Source organism: Schistocerca americana, chromosome 5 (genome assembly GCF_021461395.2).
Source record: "Schistocerca americana isolate TAMUIC-IGC-003095 chromosome 5, iqSchAmer2.1, whole genome shotgun sequence".
Lineage (NCBI taxonomy): Eukaryota > Metazoa > Arthropoda > Insecta > Orthoptera > Acrididae > Schistocerca > Schistocerca americana.
The window spans coordinates 250292447-250310786 of record NC_060123.1 but is presented as its reverse complement, the minus strand read 5'-3'; the positions used below and the strand labels follow the sequence as shown (position 1 = coordinate 250310786).

The following is an 18340-nucleotide window of genomic DNA, read 5'->3' as shown; positions in this document are numbered from 1 at the left end:
CTCCACTCTGACTGCACCTTATCTTGTTGCAGGGTTCCGAAATGGTATTTGATGACTCTGCATTGAAAATATCATATCCAGATTCATCACCTACCTGTTCCAGGAAATGATGTGACTCGTATATTGTTACTGTATTTGTCATGAAATAGATGTTGTGGGATTTCAGTTCCAGAGTGTCCACAATTTGAAACACGTGGCTCTGACACATTTACAAAGTACAGTTGCCTATTCAGTATTCTACTCCATGGTATTTGAGAAACAGTTTCAGTGACTTGACAAAGTTAAAAGGTTATTAACATTAAAGTAAAGTCCTCGCAACATTCAAATCTCGTATCATGCACATGCATTGTTTCACTAGTCAGTGTCCCTTTCACACACAAAAACTGTCTTAGTTCATCCAGGAAAGAAAGTACAATGCATAGTTTACACTGTATTTCTGTTGTTCACATTGTGTCCTCATACATGAAAGTCAACACATCAGCCATGCCATCACTTCAACAATCATCATATCATTTCCTCCTCACTTACCCCTATCCCTCAGTTCTGATAGTCAAAACAGACACTTACAGCAGAGATGCAGTGAAACATTTATATTCAGACAGATGTACTTGTAATATATGCATGTGATACACTTTACTTGTGATAATTAAACTGACGTCTTCACAAATTGCAGTAGAGCTCACTTTCACATAAAACCTAAATATTTTGTTTTCAGGAAATGAATATTAAGGATCACATTGCTAACAACTCTTCACAATTTTTTGTATTTGTAGTATCGTGGTTGCATGGTATTTTTCCTGTTAAATGCCAAACAAAAATAAAACTATTTATGTAAAATGGAATGGATGAACAGATTTTCCCTTTGAATATATAATACTTCTTTGGCATGTAACTTGCTTTGCGAGATTGAGACACTGTATATTACTGGGTTTTTAAGCTATTAATAGTTTGTTTTATTTATCTGGTTTTTGATTGTTTTATTTGTTCCTGTTTCTTCAATAATATTTAATGGTACTGTGGTGTGGCATGAGATGGAGTATCAGCAGTCGGTTATTAAATTTTTATAAAAGTTGGGTGTAACTGGGGAATATTGTAAACATCCATGTATGGTGCGTTCAGATGGGTCAGAACAAGACTTTGTCTGAGTAGTCATCCGATGGTTACATACAGTGATGTCACTGTGACAATTTGTGGAGACCAATCCAGCATGGTACCCAGATTGAGAGACTGAGCCTCAGTTTGCGCTTAGCAGTGGCATTAATGTTTTACTTTTGTTATGAGTCCTCTGTAAAATATGCTGCACACAAAACCAATGTTAGTGAACGAACAGTAGTATTTTGGTTTTATTTTTGTTATGTGTGTGGGGAAGTTTCTGAAAGTATTTGTATGGAGTGTAGCCATGTATGGAAGTGAAACATGGATGATAACTGGTTTGGACAAGAAGAGAATAAAAACTTTCGAAATTTGGTGCTACAGAAGATTGCTGAAGATTAGATGGGTAGATCATATACCGTATTTACTCGAATCTAAGCCGCACCTGAAAAATTAGACTCGAAATGACAGAAAAAAAATTTTCCGAATCGAAGCTGCACCTGAAATTTGAGACTTGAAATTCAAGAGGAAAGAAAAGTTTTAGGCCGCGTCTCCAAATCGAAACAAAGTTGGTCCATTGTAATATGAGGCACAATTTAGGTTGAATTTTACTTTGGTTCAGGTCATAAGCTTAGCAGTTAAGCTTTACCAGGTAGCCATTGCTATGCATCAGGCGCTCCGTCCGTATTTATACAGGTACCCTTCGTTTTTCACGTGCTTCGTCTGGTTTGAATTGATTGCTTATTTTTCTTTGATCTGATAAGTGCCGTTCTCTTTGTTATAGGGGTTTACGTCACTCTAAGCTGAAAATGCATTACTGTATGGTGTCCCGCATTGTTTGTCGCATTCTAGTAATGAGTGTTTAAGGCCTGTCGCTGCTCGCGGCATGGCTTGCTTTTGTGCACGCTACCGCCACTTTTTTTAAAAGAAGAGAAAGAAAGAGAGAGAGAGAGAGAGAGAGAGAGAGAGAGAGAGAGAGAGAGAGAGAGAGAGAGAGAGAGAGAGGAATCATCTCATTAGCGAAACAATGGCAAGAGACTGCTATTTGTTGTTACTTACACTTCTGCTTTCTTTGATAATGATCAACAAGAACCAAATAATAGGCTGCGTATGATAGAAGATGTTCTGAATGAGAGTTTAGCGAAAATTTTTCTCCATTTGAAAATCTTAGCAGACGCCTCTTTAGTACATTACATTCTGCACAGAAATTAGAGTCATCTTAGATTTAAAAATCTAGTCAATTGCCGTGCTTCATTTCTGACTGTATCAGTATTAGGCATAAGAATAATACGAATATAAACATGACATGATATGTATATTCTTCCGCGTTTCCTGTTGTCTCACTCTAGTTTCATAGTTTATTAGGCATACAGGATTTAAATGAGATAGCAGCAAACAAGAAAGAATACATGGCAAAATGTTTATATTCTTATTATTCTTATGGTGAAGAGAATAATGCATGTGATTCACAATTCATATAAGTTCCTATTAGGAACCATCTCTTCACACAGGTAGGTAAGAATTCAGAACGTAGAGTTGGCCATATTGACAAACATCCCAAACAGTCTTGCCAGTCGGATTTTCATAGTACATTGAAATTCTGCTACATTCAAATATGAACAATACGGAATCTGTATTTACTTCGTTGGACAATGTATGAAAATGCAGTGGTCGAAACTCGGGGTGGAGAAAAAAGCTCGTCTTCCACCTTTTTTTCTTTAAATTTATTTACTGACGCAGAGGTTTTGGCGCCAGTATTTATCTTTGTGCCTGCAAAGCATGCCTGTGTAACGCTACATATATTCAACGGCAGAAGTTAATTGTGGTGGCACCTACCAACATTTTTCAGAACTTCCGCTTACTTTGCACTCGATTCTAAGCCGCAGGTGGTCTTTTGGATTACAAAAACCGGAAAAAAAGTGTGCTTAGATTCGAGTAAATACGGTAACTAATGAGGCGGTATTGAATAGGACTGGGGAGAAGAGAAGTTTGTGGCACAACTTGACTAGAAGAAGGGATTGGTTGGTTGGACATGTTCTGAGGCATCAAGGGATCACCAATTTAGTATTGGAGGGCAGCGTGGAGGGTAAAAATTGCAGAGGGAGACCAAGAGATGAATACACTAAACAGGTACAGAAGGATGTAGGCTGCAGTAGGTACTGGGAGATGAAGCAGCTTGCACAGGATAGAGTAGCATGGAGAGCTACATCAAACCAGTCTCAGGACTGAAGACCACAACAACAACGTGGAGAAGTTATTAAATATAGCGAATCATCCATTGGGGGCATTAGGTGATAGTCAAAACTGATGCTTCATATTTGGTAAAATCTAGTTTTTTTTTTTTGTCCGGGGAGGGGGGGAACAATGGTATGGTGCAATGGTTTGCGTGGGCTGTTATTCTGGGTGAGGATTCTTTGCGTTCTGTATTTCAGGTGGTGGAAAATCGGACTATGTGGATTTCGTGAACCTCCCAGCACAGCAATTAGAGGTATTACAGAATAGACCATACTATTTCTCCTCCAACGGGCCACAGAAATTTTGTCAGGAACATGACTGGAATCAATGTAATGGCACAACAATGAGTCACTAAGTTGCAAAAATAGCTGTGGCTTCTTAGCAAATACATCACAGCCTGGCAGACCTACAATGACGAGGGGGCTACACCAAGCACTGCTGCAGCATGGACCAGCAAGCAGCCACCACAAACCCAGTCAGTCACTACCACACACCATCTTCCTGCACCAAGCACACCTTCTAGGACTTGGAGCCTCTCCACTGGTGGGTCACTTCAAGGCTCACTCCATTAGCAGCTCAACTCCTGCCCTCAGGGCAGCTGTTTCCCATTGTATTATGGAGCAAGGAACATGGTGCCTTACGCCGCCACCCATAGAGGCAGGATTTCCCACCAGGTGCTTAGCATTTTCTGCAAGCATTCCGCTCATTGTCTGTGCTGCTGGTGTCACTTGCACACACTCCTAACTGGGTTGCATGCTGCTAGCTGGCTGCAACAGTCACCATTCGGGGGTGCAAATGTCATGAGCCACTGGCTAATTGTCCACTGTCACCGTACTGTATACGTCAACTGTGCCATGCATCCAGAGAGGTGTTGTCGCTATACTGTGGCGTCAGAGTGTAGCTGAATGGCTTGTAATGAAATGACTGACTTGTTAATGTTATTTTACTAAGCTGCCATCAACCAGCACCCTTATCGCAGCCTACTGCCACAGCCCAGTGGCCTTTCACTCCCAGGTCAACTTCACTTGGCAACAGAAGATGGATCAAAAATGCCTAAATTTGCTGTCAATAGATGAAGATGACTTGACTATTGCACTGTTACAGTTTTGTCGACATACTGTGGGGTTCTCTCTCTCTCTCTCTCTCTCTCTCTCTCTCTCTCTCTCTCTACTGTGGGCATCATGGAGAGTCAATACTTTCTTTTTGTCATATGTGTAAGAGTATTGGTAAGCTCAGTATGAGGCAGGTAGTCACCGACAGTGTTTAGTAAGTATGTAAATAGGAAGGTTAGTTTTGCAATACATGTTGTCATGAATAATGGATGTGGCTCACTGTCTAGGATTATATAAGATAGTAATTACATGTAGTGATTCAGGAGCGAAAGGTAAGTACTGTCAAGAAATATTCATTATTCCCAAAGTGTAAGTAATAGCTATGAGCAGCCAATCAGGCAGAGTAGTTACAGTAAGAAATGTTATCATAAGTGTTCAGTTAAGTCACCTCCTCCTAATCTGATTTTGTTTTGCTGTGTTGTTGTATTTATTAAATAGAGTTTTTATGAAAGGTGAGTCTGAGAATGGTAGGAAATGTGTGTTGATCTGGGCCATTTCAAACAGGCAATGGTGTTGAGCAAGGAAAACAGCTTGGTACATAAGCTTGTAAAATAGTGAGAAGTTTCAGTATAGTGGTATGCTTCAGTATCTTTGTGTGTGTGTGTGTGTGTGTGTGTGTGTGTGTGTGTGTGATTGATAATCAGTACCACCAAGAGCAGGTTACAAAGGGCTACCATGGAGGAGGAATTCCATATCATAGTAGCCAAAGTAGATAAGATGCAAGCAGAGAGTGCAAATTTGTCCAAGAGACTGGAAGCCATTCAGGCGAGAGAGAAGGAAATAGTGCTTCTCAATTTTCAGGAGTATGTAAAGGAGAGACAGAGAAGGCTCTATCACCGATGGATTGAAAATGGGCCTAAGGATGTGAGAAATAAGACGATTTTGGAAAGGTTGGAAAGAAGGGAAACAGAGAAAGCAGAGAGGAGGGAGAAGGAGAAAGCTGAAACAGAGAGGAACAGGCTTGTGTCTAGTTTAAATGATGATCTTTTAAGTGGGAAAATTAAGATGGTCAATGAACAGGGTACTAGTATTTTGCAAATCGCTCAGAATTCATGCAATATGCAGGGTACTAACATTGTGAATGTTAAAAGGAGTAATGTAAAAGTATCAGCTCCAATATGTGGGATTGTGGAGCCTGAGGTAGCTGTAGTGCCACACAGAGTAAGGGTGGGCTGTACTAAAGTAAATAAGTGTGTGGATAGCAACATGGGTGATGTAAGTGTAGTAGTACCTAACCCACTGTGTGATAATGGGTGTTGTTTAAGAGGCCGTGAAACCTGGGCCAGATGTACAGAGAAGTTCATGTGCCACTGATTCTTGTGGTATGCAGAGCAGAACTGCATACAATGATGCTATTGCAGATACTATGGAGAATGTATGGGAAGCTGTTGATGATGATAACTGTGTTAAAAATATTGTGGAAGAAATGGTACGGATGCATATATTTCCTCAGAAGCACGATGAACGTGTTGTTGTCGTTGCTGTGGTCTTCAGGCCTGAGACTGGTTTGATGCAGCTCTCCATGCTACTCTATCCTGTGCAAGTTTCTTCATCTCCCAGTACCTACCACAACCTACATCTTTCTGAATCTGCTTAGTGCATTCATGAACATAGGAAAAGGAGATGATAATGATAGGGGTGACAAGGCAGAATCTTTTGAAGAGTGTGTGCCTCAGGTTGAGAATGTTACAGTAGTGGGAGCACTTGGTCACAGCCTTGCAGAACAAGCTGTTGACATGCACTGTGAGCTGTTTACAAAACAGTTGCAGTCTGAGGTGTGTGTGGTCCTAATATAGCTGAAGGGCACGGGGAAAACTGGAGAGAAAACTTTCTGCCTGATTGTCAAGCCAGAACTGACCTTCAGTGATGAATGGTGAAATTTAGAAGGAGAAAACTCCTGTTTACAACACAGCCGCAGTCTGAGATGTATGACGGTCCTAATATATCTGAAGTGCACGAGGAAAACTGGAGAGAAAACTTTCTGCCTGATTGTCATGCCAGAACTGATCTTCAGTGGTGAATGGTGAAACTTGGAAGGAGAAAACTCCAGGTAGGGCAAGCTGTCACCAGTAAAGTACTGTTGCAAATGTGTACCTGTCTTAAGGAACAAACCAGTTAAATTGCATACAAATCCACTAAGGATTAATTTGTAAAACATAGTGCCATGAGGCACCAGGAAGCACCTTTGGGTGAGTAGGGGCACCAGAAAGCTGAGCATTTCGGGAACAATAGTGTCTGTTACTAACATTAAGGTGAGAGAGACAAGTGCAACTATTGGTTGATGTACTGTGAGTGGTAGTACCATATGTGATTCATTTGCAAGGATAGGTTTGGGAATATGTTTTCTAGGAAAGTATAAGGCATATTGTTGTGGCAGGGACAAGGTTCCGAATGATGTTCCACAACAATGGGTTTTAAAACCACTGTCTAGACAAAAGCGATGTCATGCATAAGAGATTAATTGGGCCAGACCAGGTACTGTTAAAAGTGATTTGTTAAGGATACTGCAGGGAGAGAAAAAGATCTTTAGAGTATCATTCTCATTTGTAAGTGGAAAGCTTGAAGTATAAACATATCTGTTGTATGGATGACATTGTGGCATATGTAGTAGTAATAAACATATTTCCTAGTATTTAAGAGATTATAAGCCTACTGAACAGGCCATGAGCACACTGAGAAGTGTGGTGAGGTGTTAAGCAATATACATAGATTTGCAAGATGGTTAGGGGGATGTTAGCATATTTTTTAAGTAAGTTGCAGATGTAAAATATCATCTGAAGTTGTGCAGAACGCTTTCCCCAAAATTTATTTTGAGCAATTAGTTCAGGAGCCCACTTGAAGTGTAAATGATTGCAAAAACATAGTTGATCTCTTAGCAACAAATAATCCTGAGCAAATAGGAAGCATTATGACAGCTACAGGGATTAGTGACCATGAGGTCATTGTAACGAGACTGAATCCCATAACATTCAAACCCAGCAAAGATAGTTGCAAAATATATCTATTTAAAAAAGCAGACAGTAATTTAGTTGATGCCTTCCTAAGACATAGCCTCTAATCCTTCTGAACTATGTAAGTGCATACCTGGTGTGGCTAAAATTCAAAGAAACAGTATTGACCGTAATGGGGAGATTTATAGCAAATAACTTAATAAGAAAAAGAATGGGTCCTCATGGTATACAAAACAGGTTGGAACACTGTTACAGAAACAATTTAAAAAACTTGCCAAATTTAAAAGACTGCAAAGTCCCCAACATTGGCATGTGGTATCCACCACTGTTAAACCTCCGCACCAAGCAGTGGTGCACTATTACGTGCAGCTGAGATAATGCCATGTCCAGTATGCCAAGTCATTTTGTTACCCATAAAAGTAAGGCGTCCTATGCAGAAGAAATGATCAAGGACATGACCATCCGGGCTACGTTCAACAGGAATTTCCAGCATTAGGCACTTCAACTCAGAGACCCACCATTAGGCAATGGTTTGGACTTAGTACAATGCTTCGAAGTATCCTGAGCAGCAGGCAAGCAACTAGACCCATGGATCAACTTAGCTGCCGCTAATGTAAACACATCCGAGCCAGCAGCCAATGATTACACTAATGGCAATTTACATGCAGCAACAGTACACATGGGATGCTGTAACATTAACCAACAATGTCCTCCACGCCGCTTAACAGCTGATCAAACCAGTCCTGGGTACCAAAAAGATTGCCATCTCGTTTTAAAAAAAAAAAAACATCAATGTGAAGACCGGCCTGGCAGATGAGCTTATTACCAACCCTTTTCTTCCAATGGCCATTTAGCTTCTATATGTCCCTCCAGGCAAGAAAGTTTCCTGCCCAACAGATGGATGTTAATCTGGTGGCCACTGTAGACCATCAAGAGACCTCCAATAAGCTTTTCGTAGAAGTGCAAATTGCAGAGAAACCAGTTCAATTACCAGTAGACACTGGCACAACTGTGAGCATTCTGAATTACAGTAAATATTTGAAACTTGGAGCTCCTCCCTTGCAAGAAACAAAGAGATGTCTAATGGTGTATAATAAACATACCATTCCAGTGTGTGGTCAAGTCAAACTGCCACGACATATAATAATATCATCTGCCACATTACCTTCTTATTTGTTAACAGTGATTCCGCTGAGAACTTGTTTGGATTGGACTCTTTTCAGAAATTTGGATTTTCAATAGATGATTCTGTGAATTTGGTATCTGAAGACGTTCCATATTTAGACCTAGAGACACTTTGCCAGGATTATGAGGACCTGTTCACCCCAGAACTCAGCACCACAAAGGATTTTTAGGTGTACATCACACTGAAACACAATGCATGGCCTCATTACTTTCAAGCCGGCACTGTTCTGTTAGCTCTCAGAGAGCAAGTAAAGAAAGAATTGGATTGCCTAACTACAATTGGAGTTTTAGAACCTATTCCTTCTAGTCGATGGGCTACCCCACTAGTCATACTCTGACAGGCATCAGGGAATATCTGACTGCGCAGCAATTTTAAAGTAACTGTCAGTGCCCAATCAGAGAGTGAGACATATCCTATTCCTAAGCTGGAAGAATTACTGCCAAAATTAAAAAGTGGAAACTACTTCTCTAAAATAGACCTAGCAGATGTATCCTCCAACTTCCCCTCAATGCAGAATATCAACAGTTTCATACACTTTACATGCTGCATGGGCTTTATCATTTGAAATGCTTAATGTTTAGTATAGCAACTGCTCCCGCCATTTTTCAACGGTTTTTGGAAAAATTAGTACTCAAAGTGGATGCACGCATTAACTATTTAGATGACATCATTGTAACATGGAGAACCACGGAGGAACACCTTCGCAATCTGAAATCTTTATTCAGCTTCTTAAGAGAAGCCGTCCTAAAATTCAGAAAAGAAAAATGTTGTTTTTTCCAGCCGGAGATTGAGTACCTCAGCCACATCATTTCCAGCTCAGGCATTCATCCAATGGGCGGGTGGGTGGGTGAGTGGGAGGGGTGGGAGGGGTGGGAGGGGAGGGAGGGAGGGAGGGAGAGCACTGGCCATAATCTTCGCATTAAAGAAATTCCAAGTTTTTGTTTTCTGCAACACGACTGAGAATGCCAACGCTGATGCCCTGTCCCGCCTTCCATGGGGACCTGATCCACAGTTCAACAAAGAAGATTTCCTGTGTTTTCACGTGGATGAAGAAGCAGTAGCCAGCATAGATTCTCTTCCCAACACCAGCTCAAGGATCGCAGATGAACCCGGTAATGATGAGGTACTCCAACAAGTCCAGAGTCACATACTTCATGGATGGCCTGAACAACAGCCTCCATAGGCTTCTGCAGCATTCCGTCAGTTATTTAATGCTCGCTATCAGCTCATGTGGATCGATGGAGTAATTCCACTCATTTCCAATGAGGGATAGCCTCAAGTAGTCATTGATTATTCTTTATGCCAGCACATCCTGCAACTATTGCACCAAGGTCACTGGGTCCTAAACTAAACTCCTGAGTCACAGGTTCACTTACTGGCTGGGCATGAACAAGGAGATTGAATGACATGTCTATCCTGCCAAAGCCAGCAGGCAGCCCCACGACATTCATTTGCTTCTTGGCCACCATGTGCTCACCCTTAGGAGCAGGTACACATTGGTTTTGCAGGGCCAGTGTTTAACGTCATGTTCTTGATAGTGGTTGATGCTTACTTGAGATTTCCATACGTTGTACGATGCTATCTGTCAACCACCAATCCCATCACAGCCTTAGAAAAATTTTTTGGGATTGGAGGTCTGCTACATGTGCTCGTAACTGACGCTGGTCCACTTTTCACGCCCAGCATGGCATTCGCCACATTCCAACGCGCCGCCTTCCATCCACAATCTAATGGAGAAACTGAGAAGATAGCCCACACTTTCAAATCTCACATGAAGAAATACCTCCACGATCACTCCATGGAAGCATCACTAACTTTTTATTTTGAACAGTTGGAGGTCCACAGCAGAACTTATCCATAGACAGTAGCCCCGGACCCTCTTGAGCCTGCTCATGCCAACGCCACAGCCAGCACAACCACTGCCTGCTTCCAAGTTCTGCCCTGGGACCTTGGTGTGGGCGAAAGGATTTAGCCAGCAACCAGCCTGGATTCCAGGAACAATTGTCCAGCACGGGGGGTTGGAAGGTCTTCAGGGTCCACCTTCCACACAGGGTGGTTCTGCGACATGCTATCAACTTCGTCCCTGACTAGTTTCCCAACAGCTTTTTTCATCCTCCTCCCACACCATCATTACCAGTCCCCTAATTCTCATCCTACCCCAAGCCACCCAGACAGTGTAACACCAGACTTATATATGCCTTTCACTCACAGCCAGCTGACCAATACCACACTCCAACACGAGCGACTTACCCCAGACATTGCCTAGACCAGAGGCTGCCCTTCCCAGACTACAAGACGTTGCCCAATCAGCAACCATGGGCAATTCCGAATAAAGATGAAGACATCCCTCTGACGCCTCCTGCTCCACCTGCTCCGCTGCTGAGGTCCACACCATACAACCTTTACCACCTGCCAGGGCATATTTGTCCATATGCTCCTCTGCCCCAAGTCACCAGCAATGCTGAGGACTCAGAGGGGGATCACTTGGATGTGGTGCCATTCGCAGCAGATGCTTCCTCAAGGGGGAAGGGGTGCGGTATCTACCACTATCAAATCTCCGCACTGAATTATTTTGTATCAATGTTTTGTCAATAAACTGTAGAATGGTGATATATTTATTGTGTAATTCCTGGTTATAACACGGCATTTTTTTTACAGAAGTTTGAAATTTAGCGTGGACTTCAATGCGAAATGCTCTTAATAGTTTCCACACCAAAACTCAATATTGAATTCTATCAGAAAATTCAAAGATACCTGGAAAGTACATCAGCAGGAAGACACAATTATTACTTTCACTGTGCAATAGTGATGGTAATGTTACCGATGACAGTGCAAACTGAAGCAGTGTTACCAAGTACGACTTTTCAAAATTCCTTCACCAAAGAAGGCAAATCAAATATTCCAGAATTTGAATCAAGAATTGCAGTCAATGTGATAAGTAGATATCCTCAGTGTAGTAAAGCAGCTTAAAGTACTTAATAAAGGCAAGTCCACTGGTTCATACTGTATACCTATTAGATTCCTTTCAGGGTATGCTGATGCAATAGCTCCATACTTAGCAATCCCATACAATTGCTATCTTGATGAAAGATTCAAACCTAAAGGTTGGAAAATTGCACAGGTCACATCAATACTCAAGCAAATAACAGGTGTTATCTGCCGAAGTACAGATTCATATCACTGAGAGCAATTTGCAGCAGGATTTTGGAACACATATTGTGTTTGAACATTATGAATTACTTCAAATAAATAAATCTATTGACACACAGACAGCACAGATTCAGAAAATATCAGTCTTGTGCAACGAAATTAGCTCTACATTCTCATGAAATGATGAGTGCTGTCTACAGAGGATCACAAATTGATTGACCGATTGATTGATATTTCTAGATTGCAGAAAGGCTTTTGACACAATTCCTTACAAGTGGTTTCTAATCTAATTGCGTGCCTATAGAATATAATCTCAGTTGTGCGACTGGATTTGTAATTTTCTGTCCCATACGTCACAGTTTGTAGTAGCTGACAGAATGTCATCAAATGAAACAGAAGTGATATCAGATGTTCCCCATGAAAGTATTATAGGCCCTCTGCTATTTCTAATCTATATAAATGATTTAGGAGACAATAAGAGCAGCCATCTTAGATTGTTTGTAGATGATGCTGTCATTTACTATCTAGTAAAGTCATCAGAAGATCAAAACCAATCACAAATTGATTTTGACAAGATGCCTGTATGGTGCAGAAACTGGCCATTGACCCTAAATAATGGAAAATGTGAGGTCATGCACATGAGTACTAACAGGAATCCTTTAAATTTCTGTTACTTGATATATAACATAAATCTAAGCTGTCATTTCAAGTAAATACCTAGGAATAACAATTATGAACAGCTTAAATTGCAATGATCACATAGATAATGTATAGTGGGAGATGAACCAAAGGCTACATTTTATTGGTAGAATACATAGAAGATGCAACAAATGCACTAAACAGACTGCCTACACTGTGCTTGTCCATCCTCCGTTAGACTGTTGCCCTGCAGTATGGGATCCGTAACAGATACGACTGATGGAGGACATCAAAAAAATTTGAAGAAGAGCAGTTCATTTTGTATTATTGCAAAATATGGTAGAGAGTGTCATGGATACGATACGGCAATCATTCAAACAGAGGCATTTTTTGTTGGTACAAGATCTTTCCAGAAAATTTCCATCTCCAACTTTCTTCTGCAAATGTGAAAGTATTTTGTTGTCACCCACCTACATAGGCAGAAATGATCATTGTAACAAAACAAGAGGAATAAAAGCTCACATGGAAAGATTTAAGTGTTCTTCTTTACTATGTACTGTTCAAGGGTAGAATGACAGAGAAATAAGAGTGAAAGTGTAAATTGTGGAGCACTATTGTAGATATAGTTGTACATTTCATTATACATTATCATGAGAATTAATTGATTGTTAATTTTCATGATGAAGATCTAACCTTTTAGTTGGAAGTGAAGATCTAATAGGGTAAATGAACATGGAGTCAGAGGGCTAAGCACTGCAGAGTACAATCGCAGCCTCTGAACCTTGTGGTTCAAGACAGTACTGAAAAAACGAAAATGTTTTGTGAATACTGTACATTGATGTCCACACATGTTGAGTTTTGTTGGTGCAGCATTGCATGAGCCATAGGCAGCCAGTGAGGACAGGATGGCAGCACACTGTTTACAATAACTCAGGTGCATCCAAGATTCTCGGGTGTCCAGCTGGATCGGATCGTCGAAGTTCCACAATATTTTGGCAAATAAGCGTTCTGCCATCATCAGGTGGTGCTGATGGAATGATCTGTCTGCACTGTGTCCGTGGTATTTATGTCCACGGGGTCCCGATTCGTACCCTGGCGCGGCCGGCCGGCCGGTGGAGTGCCGCGTGGTGGGAGGGGTGGGGGTAGCTGTAGCCACGCCTGGTGGTAGTCGCACTTCATCACCATCCACCGTGGCGGAAGGATCTCGCGTCCACTCACGCCATTGCTCTTTGATGGTGTTTAATAATGGTTTCCAGGCCTTGCTAAGTTGAAAGCCAGTGTCCCTGTTGATGAGGTTATACGTTACGCGAATTTCTATGGCCTCCTTGTAGATACTGTCCCAGTAGGCACTTGTGGCTGTCAGGGTTTTTGTCTCCTCGAATTTTGCTGTGTGTCCGGTTTCAATGCAGTGTTCTGCTAGGGCCGAATGGCTGGGTTGGCGTAAGCGGGTGTGACATTCGTGTTCCTTGCATCAGTCTTCGACCATGCGAACTGTCTGGCCGGTGTAGGATTTGCCACAGCCGCATGGGATTTTGTATACGCCCGCTTTCTTAAGGTCTATGTCATCTTTTGCCGTACCTAGTAGGTCACGAATCTTTGCTGGTGGTCAGAAGACTGTGTCAATCTTGTGTCGCCTTAACAGTCTCCCTATTTTTGACGACACGTTGCCAGCAAATGGCAGAAAGGCCAGAGCTTGCTTCTCTTCTTCGGGTTGTTCTTCATCTAGGTTCTTGCTGCACTTCTGTTGTCGGAAGGCCCTTTGGATTTGGCAGTTGCCATACCTATTCTTGCGGAACACGGTCTCCAGGTTTTTGAGTTCCGTTGGCAAGTTCTGTTCATCAGAGATCGAGTGTGCTCTATGTACCAATGTGCTGAGCATTCCATTAAGCTGCGCTGGATGGTGGCAGCTCGAGGCATGTAGGTACAGGTCAGTGCGTGTCAGCTTGCGGTACATGCTGTGACCAGTGAGCCATCAGACCTACGTTCCCATGGTTTCCATGGCGAAAAGAATGTTACTGTGGACCGAATTTAGATGTTGTAGAAAAATCTGTAGCTGTTCCTGTCCATGTGGCCAGATGACGAACGTGTCATCCATGTAGCAAAAGGAGCATACAGGTTTCAGTTTGGCAGCTTCCAGTGCTTCCTCTTCGAAACTCTCCATGAACAGGTAGGCCACCACTGGGGAGAGCGGGCTCCCCACGGCTACTCCTTCGATCTGCTCGTAGTATTGACCATTGAAGACAAAGTACGTAGATGTTAACACATGCCTGAACAGTTGTGTCAGTTCAGGCCCGAATTTCTCACTGATTAAGTGGAGAGAATCTTCCAGCGGGACACATGTGAATGAGACGACTTCGAAGCTGACCATGATGGATTCTTGTACTGTCATCTCCTTCAGGCGGCCAATGAAGTCTGTCGAGTTCCAGATAGGGTGTGCACATCCGGATCCGGATGGACACCCGAGAACCTTGGATACAGCACATTTGCCGGGAAAGCCTCAGGTCACAAATAACTCAGGTGTTTACGCACTGCAAAACAGACAAGATCCAATGCCGCGAACCTGCCAGCACAGGGGGGTCTTAAAAGAAGGGCAAGAGCACTACACAAGACAGGTCTTCATCTATTGTTTACTTTCAAATATTTTCAATATTTTTATGATAATATCTGTGATAAGGCACACCTGCCTTTCTCTTTAAGCTACACTCTGGCACCGAAGCATTACTTCAGTTACTGAGAATCTGGTTTATGCATATGTGCAAACAACTGTAATAGGTTTTATCAATAAATGCAAATCATTGGACTGAAATATTTCAAACGTAATTACAAATTGAACAAGCCACTCAGTGTGAGCATATCATAAGGACAGCTATTAAGATAACATAAATGCAAGGAAACCGCTTCTTCTTACCAGATTTTTGCCTTTTATACGATGCTGAATTTGGTCTTCAATATAGGCTTCCCAAAGCCAGGATGGCTTCTGAACCTTCAGAGCTACTCTTTCACCATAATTATCAGTTGCACACAGTATTCGAGCATAAGAACCTTTTCCTATCTCTTTTATCACTTGATAAATATCATTATCTGAAAATCGGAGATGACAAGTATTACAACGGAGAAAGAAAAGATAACATACATGTAGTTCGCTGCATGTTTACATTTAAGTGTACAGTCTTGCGAAATTTTCAGATTCAGTTTTGAAATATGAATAATCAGCTTCAGCAGATAATGCTTCATTCTTGACTGATTCATGTCAATTCCAGGAAGAAAGTTAAAGATGGTTTTTATAAGAGCAGTAAAACATGTTCTTGTTTCTGTGTCTCCTAATGAAGGTTCCAAATCTAGTGTCTGTGACTGTTATTCAGTTCAGGCTCTGCCAGTCATATTTTCTCTCTTTTCAGTAGTTAGTATGTTAGGCACTTTTTGTTTCAAATAGGATAATATTAAAAGATATATTTCCAGATGTCTAGCATAGCTGGTGTTTACATTTTTCTGAACAATATTTCAAAGGATGACCTACTTATCTTAATAAGCCTCTGTGAGAAATACTGTTCTCTTTCTTCTTTCCCCCTAATTGTGGGCAAAGCATTCAAGGAAGTGGTGTAGTAGCCTGAAAGTAGTGGCCCACCTGGAGAGAAATGCATTCAGAGCCATGTAAGCTGACAATAATAGACCAGCAAGTTTGTTTCATGAATTCTGTCGACTATTACCATGAAAAGGGTGCAGTAGTATGAAACTCACATATTTTCACATTTCGGTGAGATTGCAAAACCGACATAATCTTTAAAAAGGTAACAGAATTATGCCAGTAAATGTGGTAATTCTTTGAGAGACTTCATATACCATTTGTCACATCTAATAAGTTCACCAAACATTGTGCTGAAACTTTTGACAAGAATTATTAGCACTAATGAACAGTTAGTTTTTGAAATAATGACTGTTAGAACGCAGTTGGACTGATAGACAAGACACTGAGTGGAATAAAAAAATAGGACGTGAACTTTTATACTTTACAAAACTTACCGATTTTAAGTGTAAATGGAAGCCTTATCCGAGGGGTGGGTTTGCATAGAACTTTTATCCAGCCTCCCTTATTTCTCTCCACAAAGCCAGAGTACTGTAAAAGCTGGCTGATCAAGACATCATCAAATGGATTTATGTCATCTCTGACGTCTCTATAGGAATGTCCTAGACATAATTCTCTGCTCTGAGAGTTATGCCGTTGCTCTGTAATAGGGCAGATATTTTGTACCTCACTGACAGCATGTGATTTATTAATATATGCTACATCCTTTAATGGATTCAGTAACTCTTTGCTTTCACTGACTGGATGTGATGTAAAATTTGCCTCTTGCTGAATTTCTTCTGCCATATTTCTCAGTTCTTTTTCTTCACTAGTTCTTGCATGAATGGGGGGATTTCCAATGCTATGAACAAGAGAGAGACATTTATATTAAAATTTTATAATGCATAAAACATAAATGTGTATAAATTTTGAGAACTAATAATAAACCTTGAATACTCAACTTAAATATTTGAGGACGCTCATCAGTTTGTACTACTGGCTACAAATCAAGGAGCATCTACAGGCTGTTTCTCAAAGCTATTCTGGCCCATTTGCAGTGCATATTTTAAATAATTGGTGACACAGGCATGTGTTTTCACTAAACATATTAACACTACATGAAAAATATAAATTAAGAACTAATACAACTAACCTAATGAACACACACAAAAAATCTACACAAATCACAGCCTACTACGCTGTACTGACAGATGGGAAACCTACTCCTAGTGTTCCTGTATGGAAGTTGGAGCATACTTCTGGGAATGGTCATCTCCCTCACAAGTGCTGCTCCCTCTTTAGTTTTAAAAAATATTATGTATTTAAATTTTTATTTGTTCGTAAGTAAATCTCTGCAGTCATGGTACACACTGACATCCCTGCACCACAATACCACAGCCTCCTGGTAGAAGAGCTAAAATGAAATGGCAAAGCCAATTTTCATTCCATTAATAGTTGCGCCTCCAGTGGCGTGCTGTGGTTTTGTGTTGGGGGAATTTCAATGTGTGCCAAGTCAGCAGGTTCATATCTGTAAACAGACGAAAATTAATTACATCAAAAGGAAAATTGACATAAGAAAACAAACTAAGAAACAGAATTGTTAGTCGATTCTCACAGGAGGTGGAATATCAGCAGTGCCAAATATACAACACTCTCCTAGCTTTCCTGTTTTGAGACTGTGGGGAGTAACAAACAATTGGGTGCCTCTCATCTTTGGGTCCGAGAAACCTGCCCTTCCTTTTTATCTTTCCCTAACCTGTCCTTCTGTCTTCCCCAAGGAAGAAACTTTAGTTCCCAAAATTAGGATAGATTTGTGTACTTTTGTCTGTACTTATCTGCAGTGCAGGTATTACATCTACTGAAGATAAGTATTGATCAGCAATTCTGTCTCATAATTCAACTAAAAACTCTACCATCTGGTGAACAAGATGTATGAGACAGGCGAAATACCCTCAGACTTCAAGAAGAATATAATAATTCCAATCCCAAGGAAAGCAGGTGCTGACAGATGTGAAAATTACCGAACTATCAGTTTAATAAGTCACAGCTGCAAAATACTAACGCAAATTCTTTACAAACAAATGGAAAAACTGGTAGAAGCCGACCTCGGGGAAGATCAGTTTGGATTCCGTAGAAATGTTGGAACACGTGAGGCAATAATGACCCTACGACTTATATTATAAGAAAGATTAAGGAAAGGCAAACCTACGTTTCTAGCATTTGCTGACTTAGAAAAGCTTTTGACAAAGTTGACTGGAATACTCAATACTCTCTTTCAAATTCTGAAGGTGGCAGGGGTAAATCACAGGGAGTGAAAAGCTATTTACAATTTGTACAGATACCAGATGGCAGTTATAAGAGTTGAGGGACATGAAAGGGAAGCAGTGGTTGGGAAGGGAGTGAGACAGGGTTG

General features: G+C 41.1%; 1 protein-coding gene across 1 annotated transcript in view; it reads right to left on the bottom strand.

The window, feature by feature from the left end:
• Positions 1-18340, bottom strand: part of LOC124616100 — a 131660-nt gene that overhangs the window by 55999 nt on the left and 57321 nt on the right. Inside the window, exons 8-9 of the mRNA XM_047144360.1 lie at positions 16386-16789; positions 15274-15446 (exon numbers count right to left, since the gene is read on the bottom strand). Coding sequence (XP_047000316.1) covers positions 15274-15446; positions 16386-16789 — 577 coding nt within the window. The remainder of the gene's footprint in view (positions 1-15273; positions 15447-16385; positions 16790-18340) is intronic.